Raw genomic sequence first — 18727 nt, forward strand, 5'->3', positions numbered from 1 at the left:
ATGTCAAAGTTTAAGCATTATTAAACTCTGACATTTTGAGTTTGGTTTCTTCTTGAAATGCGACTCTCTCCCCCTCTCTCTCATCCCTGTTTTAGACTCAATCCACTGTCCTCTTCTATCAATTGAAGACATAAAAAGGCTTTAAAATACCTTTAAAACATAAATATAATAACAGATCTTCTTTATCTTGTAATCTTTTAGTATGTTCCTTCGTACATTATGATTCTTGAAAAAAAATATGCACAGGCCCCGCCTAGGTACCACAGGTAAGTAACCAATGATCTACAAAGCTTGATTAACTTAATGACATAGTATTTGAAAATGTTTTATTGATAACAGAGGCATCGGTAAAGACGTAGGCTTAGGAATGCTTTAATAATGCATCAACAGGGTGCCAGACAGTCTAGAAGTTAAGACTCACCCCATGTACACAGGTGGCATGAGTTCAAGTCTGACCTGTGGTTCCTCTCCCCAAGTCTCTCCCCTCCTCTCTCATCCCTGTTTCTGACTCCATCCACTATCCTCCTCTATACATATATAGGTACAAAATGCCCCCAAAATATGTATCTTGAAGAATGCATCAATTAAGCCTTTATATCTGTATTTATGAATGTCATAATAATAATGCTTTGTGGATGATGGTTACAACTATTTTTGCATTTTGCCTGTTTCTAAGGCACCATAGAAGGAACCAAATAACAGTTAAGCGTGTATTGATTTTTAAACTTCACTGGTTCCCACAGTTATCACCAGAGAAATGAGCATCACACTCCAGAATTGACTGTTAGATGTTGATAGTCCCATTTTTACACACTGTACCTTTAAGCTTTACTATCCCTTTATTAATGCTAAAAGTGTGCAGTTATAATAAAATGTTACCAAGGCAAGAGACTGGCATCAATTATATTATTCTTTTATTTCAGTACTCTTGATAATAAAAAGATTAAAACATCTCTGTCCTTCACTTTGTTCATAAATATAAGTAAAGTCTTTCAATTTGGAGCTTGGATATCAATTTCAAAAAAACGTTTTTCCCTCATCAAAGTGTCAATGATTAATGCCTCTGCTTTATACTGACAACAAAGAAGAGAGGCCAAGAGCAGACAGCACCCTCTGCTGGTTAAAAATGCATTATCCTATATAGTTTTGCTCCATCAATTCAAACTGTCCTTTTTTAAAAACAGACTCCATTGTTGGATTTGTGGGCCATGAGGGGCCATATGGTAGGTTTGGTAGCATCAGTGTTGTCTTGACCTGGAGCTTGCATGTATGGTGTCTGGGTTTGTTTGAGGTAATAATGCCATGGCAGCTAAGGAGCTGGGATTAGGGGTCTCTTCACTGAAAGTTTATCCTTTATAGGGCACAAATATCTTGTTTTTATTTCAATTTTAAAAAAAAACAAAGAATGATTATCTAGCAGAACCACCACAAACAGCCTTTTGGAGGAAACATCACAATTAATTCTGAGTCTGTGGGTGCACAAGGGTGAAAAGTTCACAAACGAAAGGTTTTTGATGACACAACACAAATCAAAGACCAGAGGGAAGTCATGCTAGTCAGAGGTAAAAGGTTTCATGTGAAGCATTATCCTTAATCTAATTATACATACCTGTTATTGACTTATTAGTGTGTGTAGCTTTTTAATCTTCACAATAATGCAATTTTTAAAAAGCGCGCAAGATCATTAGTCATCAGCAGCAAACTGTCTTAGGTAAATCATGGAAAACTGAAGGATCTATGTATGAACTAACACTAGCAGACTTGAAAGCTGTATAGGAAATAAGTTTGTATGCAAACAACCTTCAAACTAAATTGAATAAAGCAATTATGTTTAATTTTCAGGGTAAATGCATTATATCTAATACAGAAAGTCTTATTTATTTGACAAATAACAGAAACATATCTATTTCAACACTGTACATCTGCTTCATTTGACATCATTCTTCAGAAAATTATTCGAATATATAATTAACTTTGTACAAAACATTTTCAAGTGTGAAAACAGGGAGAAACTGCACAACTGTCAGGACAATCAAAGATAAATATCGCATGAAGACGTGATTTATGATACTCGCTTGAAGATGAGTGCTGCGACACTGCTGCCTGTCTTTCCTCCAAACTGAAACTTGGGTGTTGGCAACTCCTGCACAAACTCAAACCCTATGAGGCAACACAAAGAAAATGAGCAGGTTAAAAAAGTGTGCATTATGCAAACTAGCAGAACATCAACATGTTGCTTTAAACACACATGCCAAGAATCCTTTCCTGCTGCTACTGAGAGGTTAGGAAAAGCACTGAGAGTCAAGAACTATCCATCCACCATCTGTGCTGCTTCCTGGGGCCGAGTAAAGACAGGCTGTCAGTGTGACAGATGAGATCTCCAGGCCCCTTTGGCCCCCTGCAGGCTCTCCAGAGTGACTACACTGAGAGGAGTGACAGCTACTGGAAGAGTGCCTAAAGTCTGACTTTACAAGGCTTGTTGTTGCCTGCAGCTCCATGACCTGCCAGGTGACTGTCACCTTTGTTGAAATATGACTGTGATTTAACTGAGGGTCAGACAACAAAACACCCAAATAGAAAAATATTAGGCCAGACAATCACAAGTGTAAATCACACAGATGCTTGCGTGAAAAAGTACCACATTTTACCAGCTATTTAACCCATTTGCAACACTGCAAAAATGCACTAATGGGCGTCTGAAGGACTCATTTGTAATGCACCGCCACCTGCTGATCAGTACAGTGTCATGAGGCTGTTGGTTTTCCCAACTTTGTGTGTGTTTTGTCACTCTTCAGGTGAATCTGGGAGGTGAGTGTCTCTCCAAATCATGGCCAATCAATTTAGTTTACCACAGGTGGATTCCAATCAAGGTAGAGAAACATTTCAACAATGATCCATAGAAATGGAAGGCACCTGAGCTAAAGCCCAAGTGTTTTTGCAAAGGGTCTGAATACTCACATCAATGTGATATTTCAGTTTTTATTTCTTTTTTGTTTGTTTGTTTTTATAATGGAGGAAGTTTTGGTGTTTTCTGTTTTTATTACATTGTCTCAGAGGTGTGAGGTGATAATCATTGGGAGTCAACTAATTACTGGTCTGGTTTATTATTGATGCCAATATTTGGCATTTGGCTGACTGTCAGCATTTTATTTTACCAATAACCTATAAAATTGTTATATCATAAAGTACGCTACTTTGGTTCCACTACAAAGTGTGTCTTCCCCTCTGTTTTTTTTTTAACACTACAAAGCCACACCAAATGTTCTACATACAACCAAATCTGACTGGCTAGATGATCTATCAGTAAGACACTTTTCAAAGCCATCGTGGGGTCAGTAAAGTTTATAACAGTCTGATTGTTTGTTTGTTTGTTTTATTCATTATTATTTCATCGTGCCATACACCAAAAGAGGTGCCCAAGCCCTCACGGACTTACAAGACACTGAAATACAAAACAAATAAGAGCAATCAAGCAATGACAAGAGCAACTCATCACAGTACATATCCGACAGAAACAAATCAAAGTTAACATAATGTTGCTCATTGGCTATTAGACCTTACAGTCCTTATTAGACAGCAGCTTTAGTCAAATATAAAGTGTCCTCTTATGAAACACTTTGTGTGTTAACAAAAATTGGAGTCTCTTTTCATCGGACATAGCAAATAAATTAGGACAGTCTGCAGGCATTTACAGAAAAGCTGACATCTTTGATTGTGGTACAGAGGACAAGAGAATAAAAAGTGCATTTTATTTTCAACTTCACCCAAATCACACAAAACACACATTTGCTCCTCCTCAGGTACAGCATGGAAGCGACCTGTTTCATTAATGAGCGTCAGGTTTGATCATTAGCGTTCACATTGGATAATTAGGCTAATAAATCATTTTATAATAAAGCATTTTCTGGCAGAAAGAGTCTGCATGTTTTTAGTAGACTGCAGGTTTCTCTTCATGCAGGTGTTTGTAAAATTTAGATTTCTGATTCAAATAAATACAGTCCAAGTGTACGCAGACACAATCAGCTGTTTATGCTCCTGACAGCTGAGTGATGATCAGCTAATTAACAATCAACCCACATCATCATCATAAACTGACATCGCTTCATGCCACGCTGCAGAGGGAAGGGGCCGTTAAACATCGGTCTTTGGTCTTCAGTCCGCTTCGATTCCTCCAGTCTCTCCATGAGGTTCTGGTGGGAGGGACTAACACTCAAGCAAAAGACTCAAGCCAGAGACCAAAGCCATATAATACGCGAAGTGATACGCAGCCTTCGTGTTGTTTCTCCTAATGATAGATGTAGGGCTAATTGTTTATTTTTCTTTCATTTTCTTAATTTTGAAATTTTACATTTTACCACATCAAGTACATTTTGTAAATCATTTAAAAAAGCTTCTCTGTTACCAGTCTTATGAAGAAGAATAATCTGTTTCAGTGTTGGCCCTGAACAAACAATACTGGTTGACCACTAAAAGTAAACCCCCTGTTTACTGGATAAAATGTGAAAATCTAAACAATACAATATATTCCCGGAACATGTTGTTATCAACAACGATTGAAAAAAATACATGAAGCACTACAGGACAATTTTAAATGTGAACTTACTTTTAACCAGAGCCACAATTGCCAAAATTTAAAATATGATTGAATACTACAATGAACATCTACAAAATGGAAATGATTACTCCATAACCTGGAACAATTCACCTAATTTTGGGCAAAATTGATTTACTATATAGGCCTGATTTTAGTTTCGGAAATAGAAAAATTGTAATGTAAAAACTGTATTTGTACAAAGATTTTTTTTCTATTTTTTTAGCTCGTAGTTGTTTTCTGTCCAATGTAAATAACTCTATTTGATATTTTCTGAGACTTGTGGCTGATGTGTCTGTTTGATATACAAGTGAATGAGACAAAATTTGCTAAGATGCTTGCCAAACATCAAGAAAAATCATAAAAATGCTGCATTCAAGAAATACATATATGTCATTTTAAAATCTGCCAGGTCTACAGTACTGGGCCTTTTCAATTTTTTTCAGTATACAAAAAAATAATTATTAATTGTTACAGCCAGCCTGAAAAACCTTCACTCACACAATGACAATCTGCATAAATTTCTTGATATAAATAGCAGTTGTTAATGCATTGATTAGCGGTCAGGTTTACAGAGGAATACCTGCATTACTTAGCCAGTTATTTATTAATTATCAGCTGTATGCAACTATTTGAATGCTGAATTCCTTCTCTTATAAGACTCAAGCAGCTTCCTATTAACAAACTAACATGAATCAACAGATATCTTTCTTCATATTTATCAGGAACTGAAGTTTTTCCCTTACCTTCACTAAATCTGTCCAGCAGCTGCTCTTTTGTCCAGTTACACGATGTAATGGCGAAGAATCCTTCATTCTTCAGTGCATCTTTGAGGGCTTGGACATACAGTTTTTTGCCCTCTTTGGTGTTGTCTGGATTTAAGCTTATAGCATCGAAGGTTCCTTTGTCGATACAGACATCAAAATCCTTGAGCTCCCCATGACAGTTTAGAAAATCCATCTCCTAGAAACAAAGGAAAACTGAGAAGTAAGTCTCTTTATAGCTGTGTGGAAAAGATAAAAAGCAGCCAATCCTTGGATTGCAGTCATCTGCAGCAGAAACTTGTCAGCATCAAGCAACATTAAAAGTGCCGCACACCACTGGTTAACTTCAAGATTAAAATGTAAATGTTGAATTTTGAAAAGGCTACTTTTGCTGAGGTTGCTGAAAGAAAAACTGTGAAAGGACCTTTTATATGAGTGCAGAACAGTCAACCTCACAGGAGACCTCCACAGCCTTGTACTGAACTCACACGGACACATGCTAGAACAGAAATGTGTGATTTATAAAAAATCCTAAAATGTCTACGTATTGCTGCAAATGACCTGAGTTCAAATTGGGCGCAAACCTGTTAGCAAGGAAAAACTGGAAGGGTGGATACTGAAGGAATGCATAAAGGTGGCAGGTCGAAGCAGCAGCAGACAGTGACTAATGTAAATGGAGACAGGCTTGACATAGATTTGAGCACATTTGAGGTGAGAGCTGACAAAGAAGCTCTATATCATGAGCTGACACACAACTGGAGACTCCACTCAAGGTTGCACTTGCATGCCAACACAAGTAAATTCACACAAATTATTCAGGCACTCTGCAGTACTGAAGAGATGAACAAGATGCCAGCATACCATCTCTCCCTCTCTCACACAGACACTCGTACAACCACGGTGCTCTCCCTGTCCAGCTAAGGTCAATATTGACTCCAGTGGAAAGCTTTCTGCCCCTGCAAAGCACACACCGGCACAGCAGTGAGATGCATATGACATATTTGCATCTTTATTGTACACGCAGGAAAGAGAAAGTCACTCATCATCACATCACACATACAGCGGGCAGCATTTAAATCTTGTTTTTCTTGCAGTTACATGTTAGCAGAAGTGTGAGATCCATTGGGGTTTGAGGTGGTTTAGTCTGAATGGTGGGCAGACGTCCATCACTCTCAATGCCTTCTTCCGAGCCAACTCTCCCACATAGTACACACAGGAGACTTTCCTCTTACCGTCCCAGGCCTAGGCTGCCTCACAGTGTGCTAAAAGCGGTATTGTACTGGTATTTAGGAATGTATGGGACTAATATATCGGAGGGTGATTTGTGCATTGCAGTACACCAGACAGAAAAAATTATTACTTTGTATCACATAAATAGAGTGAATTTAACCTTTGCAGCTATTATTACACCTACAAACATTCATATACTACATTACTGATTCATTAAAAGTGCAAATTCCATAATTACTAGTGTGCTGTAAGGCTTTTAATCTTTATATTAACACAGGTAAATTTGAAATAAACACAAGATGCTTGTGCTCTACTAAAAGCTTAAGTGCTCAGTGAAGAAATGCCTAAACCCAATAAAGCCCTTATTGGCTCCCACATGTCAACCTTGCACATTGGTGGGTAGCAAAAAGACAGCACTTCACCAGGGTTGTCAACTGGCAATCTCCCTTCACCAATGTGTATGTCATTCAGCTAGTGCCACAACACCTCAGCAGGACTGAACAGTAAGCCTGCACTACCAGCTCTTTAATGCTGAATTTGCCATTAACACTCTACATCCCACTTCTACCAGAATAACCCCAACTTTCCACTCTTGCTGTTAAGATTCTGCCCCTAAATCTGCATGTCTGAGCTTTGTCCTTTCATATACTTCCTCCACAGAGCTCTCCCAAAGAACTACCAGTTCTAAAAAATAAACCAACCAATAACTATAACAAATATCAGTTTTAAAGACTGAATTTATCAGATTACTTGTATGGTAGCTAATGCAGATAATTATTTACCTGAAATATAAAATGAACCTTTTCCACACAGATTTTTCAAATTTATTTTACATAGATATGACCACAGAGGGTTCTCAGAAGGCTGCTTTCTCAAGCAAATAACCTTGTTGAAAAATATTCAACTCTGTTGACAAATTCAAGTGTGGACTGCAGTCTACATAGCTGTGATGCAGCTACATCTGTTGCAAACCATGTTGGGAATTGTAGCATCTTTCCTAAATCCCTTTAAATATTGTTTTTGTGTTACATGTTTCATTAACATGAGGCTATGCATTGGTAATATCAAACAGCATGCACACTGAGGCCAGTGTAGCTGTGATATGCCAGTATAAAACTGATATCACAGAACAAAACACTGGTCAGACTAAAATAGATTTCAGTCTGCCATTATGCTCTAATGTAGCCACCACACCCTTATCTGTATCAACATGTAGTTTTTGAGGCTAAATTAGTTGTGATCCAGGTTTAATTCCTGTTTGCAACAGATTTGAAAAGAAAACATTTAAACATACCTTCACAGGAACATCTGACAAGTCCTCTGCCTGCAGAACATTTTTGGCCAATTCCACAGATGCTGGAGAATAATCAATACCAGTCAAGTTCCTGTATCCATGTTTAGCCTAGACATAACAAATAAATAAAAAACATCTTAGACAAAATGTGTATGGTAACAAGTCTAGCCCAATAAACAAAGCTGCCATTCTCTCAGAATTACAGTGGAGTTTAAAGGTACTTAAACAGTGCCTTTTAAACATGCAGTTTGTAAGTTCCACCACCAGGGGCTCTAAATCAAAACAATAACAGAAGATAATGAGTAGAGATGTGCTGCTAAGTCCTTCATACCTCTGGTTCGTTCTTCTCATCTTAAATTGAAGACTGTTCAATTAAAAAAACGCATTTGCAAGGGTGGTTTCACTAAACAGTAAACCACTGTCTCATTCATGGATGACTTTCACATGATGACGGAGGAAAGCTGTTAAAAGTGCCCTTTCTATTTAATGCTGCAAACAAACCCAGGCTGCTTTGCAAGTGGTTTGTAGCACAAACCAGGAAGGCCACTTTGAGTAGCTTTTCCCCCTCATTATGTGAAATTCATTCATGAAACATGATGGGTGGTTTACTGTTTTGTTTCATGGGGGAAGCTGAACAGTGTGTTGGTATGGTTCCACTACATCCATCTATCCAGCAAGCTGATGTCACCATATCCGGCCTTGTGCTGCTTTGAGTTCCAAAATACTTTGCGTGTAGCTGGAAGTGTAGCTTGTGTCCCACAGTAGCATAGACAAATAGGAAATTCATCTATGATATTGAAAACCCAGTTTACTGTTTAGAACCTAAACCTTATGAAGTTCAATTTTTAATGAAACGTCATCTCAATCTAAAAACCATAGTAGGCAATGTAGGTGGGCGGAGCATGATGCTTTGTCAGCCAGCTGGATAAACAAATTCAATGGGGCCATGCAGTCAGTCTCTTCTCAGCTTGAAAATGATGTTCAGGTGGTCAGGAGCTGGGGGAACAGAGTTATGAATTCTAAGGGGTACAACAGAATGCAAAGTCTTCCATAAGAAAGCAGCACAAAACATTGTTGAGGTACAGCAACAGAATGTCAGCTTCCAGTAGCACTTAACAGTGACAACTGGTGGAAATATTTTATATAATGTCAGTTTGCTACTAGAAAATAAATCATAACAAAGAAGTTCTAATTTTTTGGATCAGAGCAGATATTTCAGTGCAAAAACTGCATAACATTTTAACTTTAAATCTTTGGTAAAGTGCCTGGCTCCACTAATAGTAACCCAGTCAAACCGGATAATCCACGGAACTGCACGTGTAAATGTGTTTTTTTTTCTGACCCTCTAAGAAACTGTATTCTACTCACAAGCTCAACAAGAAATGCTCCATTTCCTGTGCCAATATCAAGAATTGCAGCCTCCTCTGAGATCTTAGCTGTGTCCATCCATCGCAGCACTCGGGTCATGCTTTCCTCACCAAACCTTATAGGAAGAAGCAGACAGAGATTTTTGATACAAGACACTATTTTCAGATAAAACAATTACAATGCAATCTCGACCAGGACTGCTGTAGCAGTCATTGCAAATGTTGTTAGTTCAGTCTCATTACCATATCTCCCCAACATCCCCGATTTCTTTGAATGTCTCCAGTTCCTGCTGATAGGCATCCTCCCAGCTGCAGAAAAAAGACTTTTACCATTAGTAAAAACGCCGCTATTATTAGCAGACATTGCAAACGGTAAACACGCTGAAACGCTTGTGCACCTAATGGTGGATATGTAACATATGATGAATACCAGCTTTAAAAATAAGCATAACTCAAGAGGGTTAGCTTGTATCTGTAAGCTCTGTAGCTATGATGCTCATAGATGTAGCTATGATAGGGTCTTACAAGAATAACCAGACACCCTAAATTACCGTTAGCCTCGCGGCTACAGGCTCCAGACACTTACTATTCTTTCGTTCCAAGTTTCGAAGTTCCAAAATCTGAATCCGAGCCCCTGTCTTCCTCTGGGTCCGAGTTATTCCCCCCACAGCCATGTGGGTTTTCAGTGGGTTCTTCCATGCTGGACAGAATTATGTCAACACAGTTCCTACAATTCCCACAATGCACCGTGGCAGAGCAGAGTGCTTGCAACCGCAGGGGGCATTGGGATTGATAGGGATGTTTCCATCATGGCGGCATCCATTTCAGGTTATACTTTTAGTTCTGTGTGTTATCACAGCGCCAACAGCAACTCAGATCATGTAAGTATTAAAAACGATGTTGACAAACTAGTATGCAGTAATTGCTCGAGTTTTCGTAGTTCCGCGATTTGTCGTATCGTTTATCGGCGCCTGTAGTTTGTGTTGTTTTCCAGTGTCATCATCCTGTTGCTGGCTAGCTAGTTATGGTTCCGTCTATTTACCGGCAGGTACGATTCAGTCTGTCTATATGGTTGCAGCTACAGGAAGACATGACAGTATATGTTTACATGATTTTATTTGTTACAGACGCACCAGTATTGACTACATAGCTATAACACCAACTATAAAGAGAAAAAATACATTTATACCTGTTATTTTTTTAAAGTAAATGCTACCCGGACAGTTTGACTTTCAGGAAATATTCAGTAGTTAGCTAGTTAGCATGTTAGCTGAGCCTTCAAAGCAAGTGACTTCCGTGTTTCGGTGCTGCAAATATTAACTGTCACCTCTTTCTGTTATCATGTAGTATTTTTTTTTGCCATTAAATAATGAAGAACGGAGTCAGCAACTATCTGAACAAGGCAACAGTAAACAAGTTATTTTAAGAATCTTTTATGTTAGCAATGTTAGCCGCATAGCTATTGATGGTTGTATTTGAGTCAGCATGCTCTAGAAATCAACAGCATGCCTTATAACATTTTCTTTTTCATCTTCGTCATAGCCTTCATGGTGTGATAAGTAACCAAAATCGGATGCTTCATAAGTGTAGTTTAAGAAACAAACGAATCAGTCAAACGTTTTAGCAGGATTAACTGACGCCGGGGCGTTGTTTACATGATTTTTCCTACTGTTAGAAGTTTAAAGGTCGGCCTGGACAGATGGTTAGGTGATAAAGACGAGTTTGCTGGCATTCCTGACATAGCAGAAGGAAAAAAAAGATAGTGAGGGCTGGCAGGGGTTAAAATGCCTTTAAATTGTAACTAGGATCAGGTGCTCTTCATGATGAGAGGACAAACATTAAACAACAAAAAATAACTAAATAAAAGGGTGACTTGCCAGATTATTTGCAAATATAGTCCACAGAAGAAATAGCAGTCAAAAATAAGGATCCAAGTCACTCTGATGTAACTAAAAATCCCTATAAACCAGGGATGTCTGCTTGTCTTGACTCACAATGAGTCTTTGTCAGGACATAATAGACGGATAAAGAACAGGTGATTAAATACAAGTAAGGTGTTATTTGACATTTCACTTGACTAAGTGAGTCAAAATGCGTAGGCAACCCTGATTGATAGAGAATTTTTTTAACACATCAGTGTGCCTCAGATCCTCAGTTCTAACAGTCATTTCTACTATGGACTATGTTTGCAAATAATCTGGGAAATCACCCTTTTATTATTATTATTATTATTATTATTATTATTATTGCTGAAAATATATCCTTTGTTGATCGACAGCAAATAATTGATGATAATTTTGTATCTGCTTTACTTTATATTGAACTATTATTTGGAAAATAGGCTTACTTTTTTACATGTAAATCATCTCCCCTAATCACAGTTTTTGTGTTTTTGCACAGGAGGGCTTCCTTTTAGGAGAAGTAAGACAAGAAGAAACTGTCAGCATCAGTGACACACAGATTAGCAGTGCGGAATTGCTCCAGGTAGTAGGTAAGCCTTAAAACAGACAAAAAGTTATTCTGTATATCATCTTATGCACTGTACTAAGAAGTCGGGAATTTCATAGGAACATTAATCTTTTTTGACGAAAGGAATTTTCATGACATAGACATAATTGATATCAGATTCCAACTTTGCTCTCTGCTTAGCCATTGCGAGCTTGATTGCACTTCTTTCTAAATGTTCTCCTATTGGTTCTATTAGGAGAGATGTGCTTTAAAGCATATGATTGTTAAATTTACTTGGGAATATTATTACTCCATTGAGATTTATCTTGATAAATATATATATATTTTTTTGTGTGTGTGTGTAAAGACAACTGAAACTGAGGAAATCCGTGCATTGAAAGTTCATGTTTACTGTTTGTGTGACATTTTGGGCCCAATAATGCATTTGGTCTGAAATGCATGGTATCATGTTCAGTCCTTCAGTTCTGCCTTTATCATTGTATATAGTGCTATTTAACCAAAACATCTATCTCTGTGTTTTCAACAGAAATCCATAATCATGATCCGTGTGCACAATTGTTTAGGTAAGATACAAGCTTTTTTTGTTCCCAAACAGCTGCTCACTTCATTAGTTAGCAAAACACACAATGCAGTATACCAAAATAATACTTAAGTACACTGAAACTGAAAAACAGAAGCTTTTCTTGCCTCATGGATACACAGAACCTGTTGTTATTGAGATCTTATAACAATTATAACTTGTCTTTGACAGTAAAATTTGCCTTTGTACAGAGAAGTTTAGGCATTCTTAGTGCTTAATTCAGTGTCAAAGTAGTTAAAATTTAAGTGGACACATTATTTGCCTAACATCCACGTGATGAGTTAATTTGACATTGGACAGTAGATGGCCCCATCTGACAAGACTGGGTGATGATGGAAATAGGCCAAGGCAGAGGAGGAGTGGGAATATGATGAATCAGTTATGACTAACCGGTATTTTCTTTGTTTTTTTTTTTTTGCTTTCTCATCAGCTTTTATGACTACGCAGGCAAAATCAATGAAGAAAGTCTCAACAGTATTCTTAAAGATAGGCGGAAAGTAAGTAAAATTATTTGATAAGTTGTCAGCAAAACACTGAGGTTCTTTAGTAATTCTTTATTGTTGCTTTTGAACAATGGCTACACTGACATGGTCTTATAAAGTCTGACATGAAAACATTTATTTATACAGTTCATTTTACTCACAGACACATTTCAGTAAGAGGCTTTAGGAGTCTCAAATTAATTCCCCAAATTTCTTTACTAGACACTGAATTTGATTTGATTTAAGTTGGGTAATTGTCACATATGTGGATTTAAAACACTAAACTGTTTTGTTGTTCTATCTGTAGAACGTCATCGGTTGGTACCGGTTCCGAAGGAACACACAGCAGCAGATGTCGTTCAGGGAACAGATCATCCACAAACAGCTGACTCAGCTACTTGGTGTGCCCGACCTTGTCTTCCTTCTTTTCAGCTTCATCTCCACCGCCAACAGTTCCACACATGCACTGGAGTATGTGCTCTTCAGACCTAACCGCAGGTAAAAATTACACTTCCTGCACATAAAAAACTAGAGAAGCACTCGGAGAGCGCAGACCTCCACCATTAGCCCTATCTCCCAATAGTGAAGAATCCTTTAAAAAAATCCTGGATTCCTGGCAGGGTTTGTTTGTTAGTTAGCAACATAACTCAAAAAGTTATGGATGGATTTTGATGAAATTTTCAGGAAATGGCAGAAATGGCATGAGGAAGACCTGATTAGATTTTGGGACTGATCCGGATCACCGTCTGGATCCAGGAATTTTTTAAAGGATTCTGTACTATTGGGAGATAGGGCTAATGGCGGAGGTCTGTGCCCTCCGAGTGCTTCTCTAGTCTTGTTATGTGTCTTTTCTTGATGTATCTGGTCTTGTCTTGTATCTTGTTCCAAATGAAGCATTTTTAATTGGTTTAGGTGTTCATTCCGATTACAAGTGGTCAATGTAAACATAGCTGTTTTAAAACTACTCTTCTATCAATAACTATTCAGAATTGTTTAAAGCTGAGGTAGATCCAATCCTATCTATATTTTCCTTATAGCCAAGCTCCTTTATCCTCACAGGGATGTTCTGTTCTGACTGGAGCCTTGACCTCGCTTTATTAGGCTGAGTAAGGGAAAATCTCCACAATATACTGTATGTCTAACATTACCATTGATTGCAGGTCATAGGTCAGTATTGTTTAAAAAAGTGTTAATTGGCACTAGTTTAGGCCAGTTGATGCACTGGTTGCAGGTTTAAATCCTGACCCTCTGCCCCTTATTTCCTGTCTCTCTTCAGGTGACCTTTCTAATAAAGGCGACACACCCTAAACCGTGATCTTCAAAAATTTGGTGTTTTACCCTTTAGTCATAGTCCCTTGTCACATATTTCAACTTGTTACATTGTACCTGGTGCTACATAGTATACAGATTTAAAATTCAGTTAGAAAAAAGACTATTGTGTCAGGATTTGGAGGTGAAATCAGAAAAATAATAAAAGAATTTTGCAACCTTAGTTATCCAAATTGTCGGTTTTCAGTATTTGTAAGAATAAGTATATCTGAATTCTAAACACCTTCATAAGTCCCACAGATCCTTCTTGCTAAGTAAATAAATTCCGTGTAATAGGAGGGGTTTATTATATCATTATAACAATTGCGTGTTCTTTTTTTGTATTGCTATAGTATTCTTGTCCTGAAAAGTTGTACCATCTTTTAACAGAGTTAATTTGTTGTCTCCACTCAGTAGGTACAACCAGAGGATCACACTCTCAATCCCTAACCTCGGCAACACGAGCCAGCAGGAATACAAAGTTTCCTCAGTGCCCAACACCTCACTAAACTACACCCAGGTCATCAAAGAGCATGGGTAAGGGCTTTTTTTTAATTACACTGTCAAATTCATAGGTGAAGCTTGGCATACACTGTGTGATTTCCACCAGACTCCATGACAGTCGTGGTGGGATGTCAGCTCACACTGTGCGACTGAATCATTGACGATGCACAACCATTGTACATGGTTCATGAACATACAATGTACGGTCCGATGGTCGTGCACAACCTTAGTGCTCACACTGTACGAGTGAAGTCGGTACAGGCTGTGACAAAAATATGTGAAGTTTTCTTTGAAAAGGTCTGACATACTAAGGTTGAAGGTAAATCTGGTCATATCCTCTCTCTCTCTCCCTCTGAATCCAGTATCTGTCTATCCCACACATGCAAATAGCATTGCCATCTATGTCAGCTGGAGGTCTGTGAGTAGGAATATTTCCTGGTCGTTTATATCCTTTATTGTAGCGGGGGTAGGCAGGGATTAGAAAGTCATTCCTGCTGTTGTCATGATTATTTAAGATGCTGTCTGACAGTTTAAAAAGGAAATAATACCCTAAAGTTGGGGATTCAGCTCATGGTTCTGCTCTTACTATGGGAGTTGTCTGGAGTCGGTACAGACAAAATATCAAAAAAGTCAGGAATTGATCCAACCAGTTGGGAGCAGCTGATTGGGCCTTGGTCAGGCCATGGTCAGTGGTTGTCCCTCTGTACACAGCACGACAACCAACACAAGATCCGAATGAAAATTCACGCAACTTGCAAGTGAGACATGCACCTCAAAATTAGTGACTGAATCAGATGAAATTCGCAGTGTACACTCAGCTTAACTCTGTTTTTTGATTCAGATGGCGTTTAGCAGACTGCCACATGTCCTCCTGTAATACCCATGCTGCAACCACAGAGTTTTACCTAACAGCATACTACAGCTTCCCCTTCAGGGCATATGGATGCAGCTTCAAATCCCCATACAGGTGCCTCATTTAGCAGGGGGTTACTTATTTTTCCACAAATATTTATCTACTTAATTTGGTGCGCCCACGACACTCAGAGTTTGTTTTTGTGTTTCTATAAATGCTGTGTGTAAGTGGTGTCAGCATACATTTGCATGTGACTGACTGCAGTTGAAAGCTGGTATGTTACAGGCTGCACATGCTCCTTGCTCATATTTCTGTGTGTTTGTGTCTAAATTTAGAGCCAATTCTTTTCAGAAAGGTTAGACATCCATCCATAATGGTCACTTGTATGACTCCAAATGTGATGTGTTGGATTGAGCTTTGATAGAAAGTTATACACTTATATTGTGTATTGTGTCTTTAATTATGGTGAATATATTTCCAGGGCTGAATTCTTCGACAAAGACGGTGTAATGAAGGATATCCGGACGATATTCCAAGTCTACAGTGCATTACAAGATAAAGTGCAGGTAAGTTGAGTCACAGGTACCTGGATTGGAGAAATGTGGTGACCGTGTCAATGACTCAAAGACAGTTTTAACTCCAAATTTTTCACCTTCTTTTCTTGTTTTAGGCTGTGTGTGGGGAAGTAGAACAAAGTGAACGAGTAAAGGAGAAAATTCAAGAGGATGTGAACAAACTGAAACAACAAATTGCTCTCAGGAAACGAAAGACAGCAGAGGAAGAGAGAAGTCAGTACCTATTCTGTGATCAATATTCTGAAAAATTTGTCATTGATTTTTATGTGTGAGTGTTGAAACAAACTGGCTTCACGTCAATTGCAAACAGCAAAGAACAGACATTAAACCGAGGTTTTATAGCTTTTTCATCCTTCTGAGCTGATCCTTATCCCTCAGGCTCTCTTTAAACATTTGATCAGTCTACCAGTCAAACTTGATTTCCTATGATTTATGTGCTGCTCTTTGAATCTTCTTTGATGTTCCACAGGACTCAGAGAGACCCAAAATGCAGACTCCCATTCCACTTCGGAGGACAGCACAGACCCGTCTGAGGCTTCTTTGTCTCTGTCCAGGATATCTTTCCACACACCGTCTGCCCCGGAGCGGCCCAATACCTCACCTAACCCCCCATCATACACTGACCTCCTGTCCCAGGACGACTCTCTGCTCTCCTCTTCTTCCCCGCCCACCAGCGCTGCTCTTCTGCCCCGGCCCCAAGCCGTGGGCTCTCCAGGACACCCCACCCCGGGCCCACTGGGAATGGGCCTGGGCCTGGGCCTCGGGCTGGGCCTGAGCCTTGGTGCCAGCTCTAATCCTGTCCCCACTCCAAGCAGCCCGTACCTTGGCAACGGTGACGGATCGAGCTCTGACTCCTTAGATAGACAAGCAGCAGGGCAGGAGGATGACGAAGACGATGAGGATGACGATGATGAAGAAGATGAGGACAGTAGCGAATATGAGAACTTATTGAGTGAAGCCCCACATCTGCCAATAGTCTCTGCCAGCGTTTTAGCACAAGGCCGACCGGCTGCGCTTAGTCCTGATGGGGATGCTCGTGGCTCACAGACCACATAGAAACATGCCACAGGGTGTGTACGGGACTCAAGTTAGTGACACACCTTGAGAGGTTGGCATCTCAAGCAATCAAAGATGGACAAATAAAGACAAGAAGTGCCAGTCCTGAAAGTGAAAGGCATGCACAGGTGGTGTCCCGCTGTGAGTGTTTTCCTCGTCTTAGTCTGATCTCCATTTTAGGGGAAACTTTGCTAGACTTTGCAGGCTCAACAGGTATGTCTCTCACTGGGGGAAAAGCCATCCGTTTTTCCTTTTGGAACGGGGTCAGTCATGGTACTCCAGTGTGGATGTGTCTGGTTTCAGGGTTGGAAATAGATTTTACATAGAAATTTATGCCAACTGGTTGGTAAACTGGCCCTGTAAAAGACAGAAAAGACAGGCCCCACTCCACGCTTTCTATACCTTTTTTGTTTGTTTGTTTTTACATTTGCATCACGAACTCTGAGCACCCACTCTTCTATTACCTCTTGCACATTTGTTTTGCCTTCCTTTAAACAATCTCAGAAAGTAATGGGAAAATATTTTGCAGCCTTCAGACATTTTTTAAATGACATAGGCAAAGGGTTATTAAGTTTTTATTTTATTATTTTGAGAAAAAAAAGATATATTTGTAATTAGAATTTCTTTAACATGCACATTTTCCTTATTTGATTTTGGACTTGTTCTTTTCATGTTCCACAGTCTTTCATTAATCATACAGTTGCCTATTTAAATGATAAAGAATAGATTTCAAACTAAATTTACTCTACCACTTCTTTAATGGGTGCTTTATATATACATATATACTATATATATTTTGTCGATTAACAGTTAATCTAATTTGATTGACAAGATTGTCAATGTCTTGTTCCTCTTGGATAACACTGAAATTGTATGCGCTTTGCTGCACTTAACAAAAATTAAGATTTCTTTATAATTGTGCTTTACCATTGCTGATATGCTGTGCCAGTTGAGTCGTCCTCTTTGACCACCCTGAGCCAAACTTGGCTTGGCTATTTGTGTGTTTTATGGGGTTCACAGGGCAAACACAATGTACTGTAGCTTTACTAACCAGATGCTTAAGGTTCCCTTTCTGCTGCTGCAACTGAGAGAGCTACCACTTAAAAAGTAACTGCATCTGTCTGTCTGTTCTTCTTCACATAAAAACTTGGCTGCTACTTCCACCTCACAGTGCTGGTTGTCTCTGATACTACTGACCGTGATCGTATTAATAATCCATGTCAAGTTCACTACTCTCTGACTCTTTCTCAATTAAAGTCATAGTAGAAGGCTGATCCCTTGTAGTATGTGAAATACCTTTGGAACGGAGTAAGCAAGCAGCAAACCTCCTGTATTCCAGCCTGGTTGGGTCATTGTTGCGCATACAGACCTGGATAATGTGATAAAACATCGTAAATTTTGCTTCAGTGTACAGTGCCTTCCACTCAGGGCAGTTTCTATTTGGAACACATTCAGTGATCTCTTTTATTTAAGGGTGAAATTATCTTCTATGTGTTGTGTTTGCAATAATAGACTTTTAGCTTTTATTCAAATATATATCTTTATCTATAGATATATATATATGTATATCTATATATATAGATATGTTATTTTTTCAGTTGTACACCTCTCTCATGTTAAACTTTTTTGTCTACCTGAGACAATACTTCCTAAA

General features: G+C 38.8%; 2 protein-coding genes across 2 annotated transcripts; one reads left to right on the plus strand and one right to left on the minus strand.

The window, feature by feature from the left end:
• Positions 1 to 1812: 1812 nt before the first annotated feature.
• Positions 1813 to 9981, minus strand: eef1akmt2 (EEF1A lysine methyltransferase 2). Its single transcript, XM_041789439.1, has 6 exons — positions 9833 to 9981; positions 9490 to 9555; positions 9248 to 9362; positions 7880 to 7987; positions 5338 to 5554; positions 1813 to 2160 (listed from the first exon to the last, which is right to left on the minus strand). Exons 1-6 carry the CDS (start codon positions 9943 to 9945, stop codon positions 2063 to 2065), a joined length of 717 nt encoding a protein of 238 aa, XP_041645373.1. The 5' UTR covers positions 9946 to 9981; the 3' UTR covers positions 1813 to 2062.
• A 39-nt stretch (positions 9982 to 10020) lies between these two features.
• Positions 10021 to 18347, plus strand: abraxas2 (abraxas 2, BRISC complex subunit). Its single transcript, XM_041789438.1, has 9 exons — positions 10021 to 10127; positions 11647 to 11737; positions 12242 to 12278; positions 12726 to 12792; positions 13085 to 13275; positions 14500 to 14622; positions 15924 to 16008; positions 16113 to 16230; positions 16487 to 18347. Exons 1-9 carry the CDS (start codon positions 10056 to 10058, stop codon positions 17071 to 17073), a joined length of 1371 nt encoding a protein of 456 aa, XP_041645372.1. The 5' UTR covers positions 10021 to 10055; the 3' UTR covers positions 17074 to 18347.
• Positions 18348 to 18727: the final 380 nt, after the last annotated feature.

The sequence above is a fragment of the Cheilinus undulatus genome, linkage group 6 (genome assembly GCF_018320785.1).
Source record: "Cheilinus undulatus linkage group 6, ASM1832078v1, whole genome shotgun sequence".
Lineage (NCBI taxonomy): Eukaryota > Metazoa > Chordata > Actinopteri > Labriformes > Labridae > Cheilinus > Cheilinus undulatus.

Coding starts and splice junctions, on each gene's coding strand:
- abraxas2 (XM_041789438.1), top strand. CDS start 10,056: ATGGCGGCATCCATTTCAGGTTATACTTTTAGTTCTGTGTGTTATCAC. Junction 12,793..13,084: donor TTCTTAAAGATAGGCGGAAA/GTAAGTAAAATT, acceptor TTCTATCTGTAG/AACGTCATCGGTTGGTACCG. Junction 16,231..16,486: donor GACAGCAGAGGAAGAGAGAA/GTCAGTACCTAT, acceptor GATGTTCCACAG/GACTCAGAGAGACCCAAAAT.
- eef1akmt2 (XM_041789439.1), bottom strand. CDS start 9,945: ATGGAAGAACCCACTGAAAACCCACATGGCTGTGGGGGGAATAACTCG. Junction 9,363..9,489: donor GGGGATGTTGGGGAGATATG/GTAATGAGACTG, acceptor TCTTCCTATAAG/GTTTGGTGAGGAAAGCATGA. Junction 5,555..7,879: donor TGTCAGATGTTCCTGTGAAG/GTATGTTTAAAT, acceptor CTTTGTTTCTAG/GAGATGGATTTTCTAAACTG.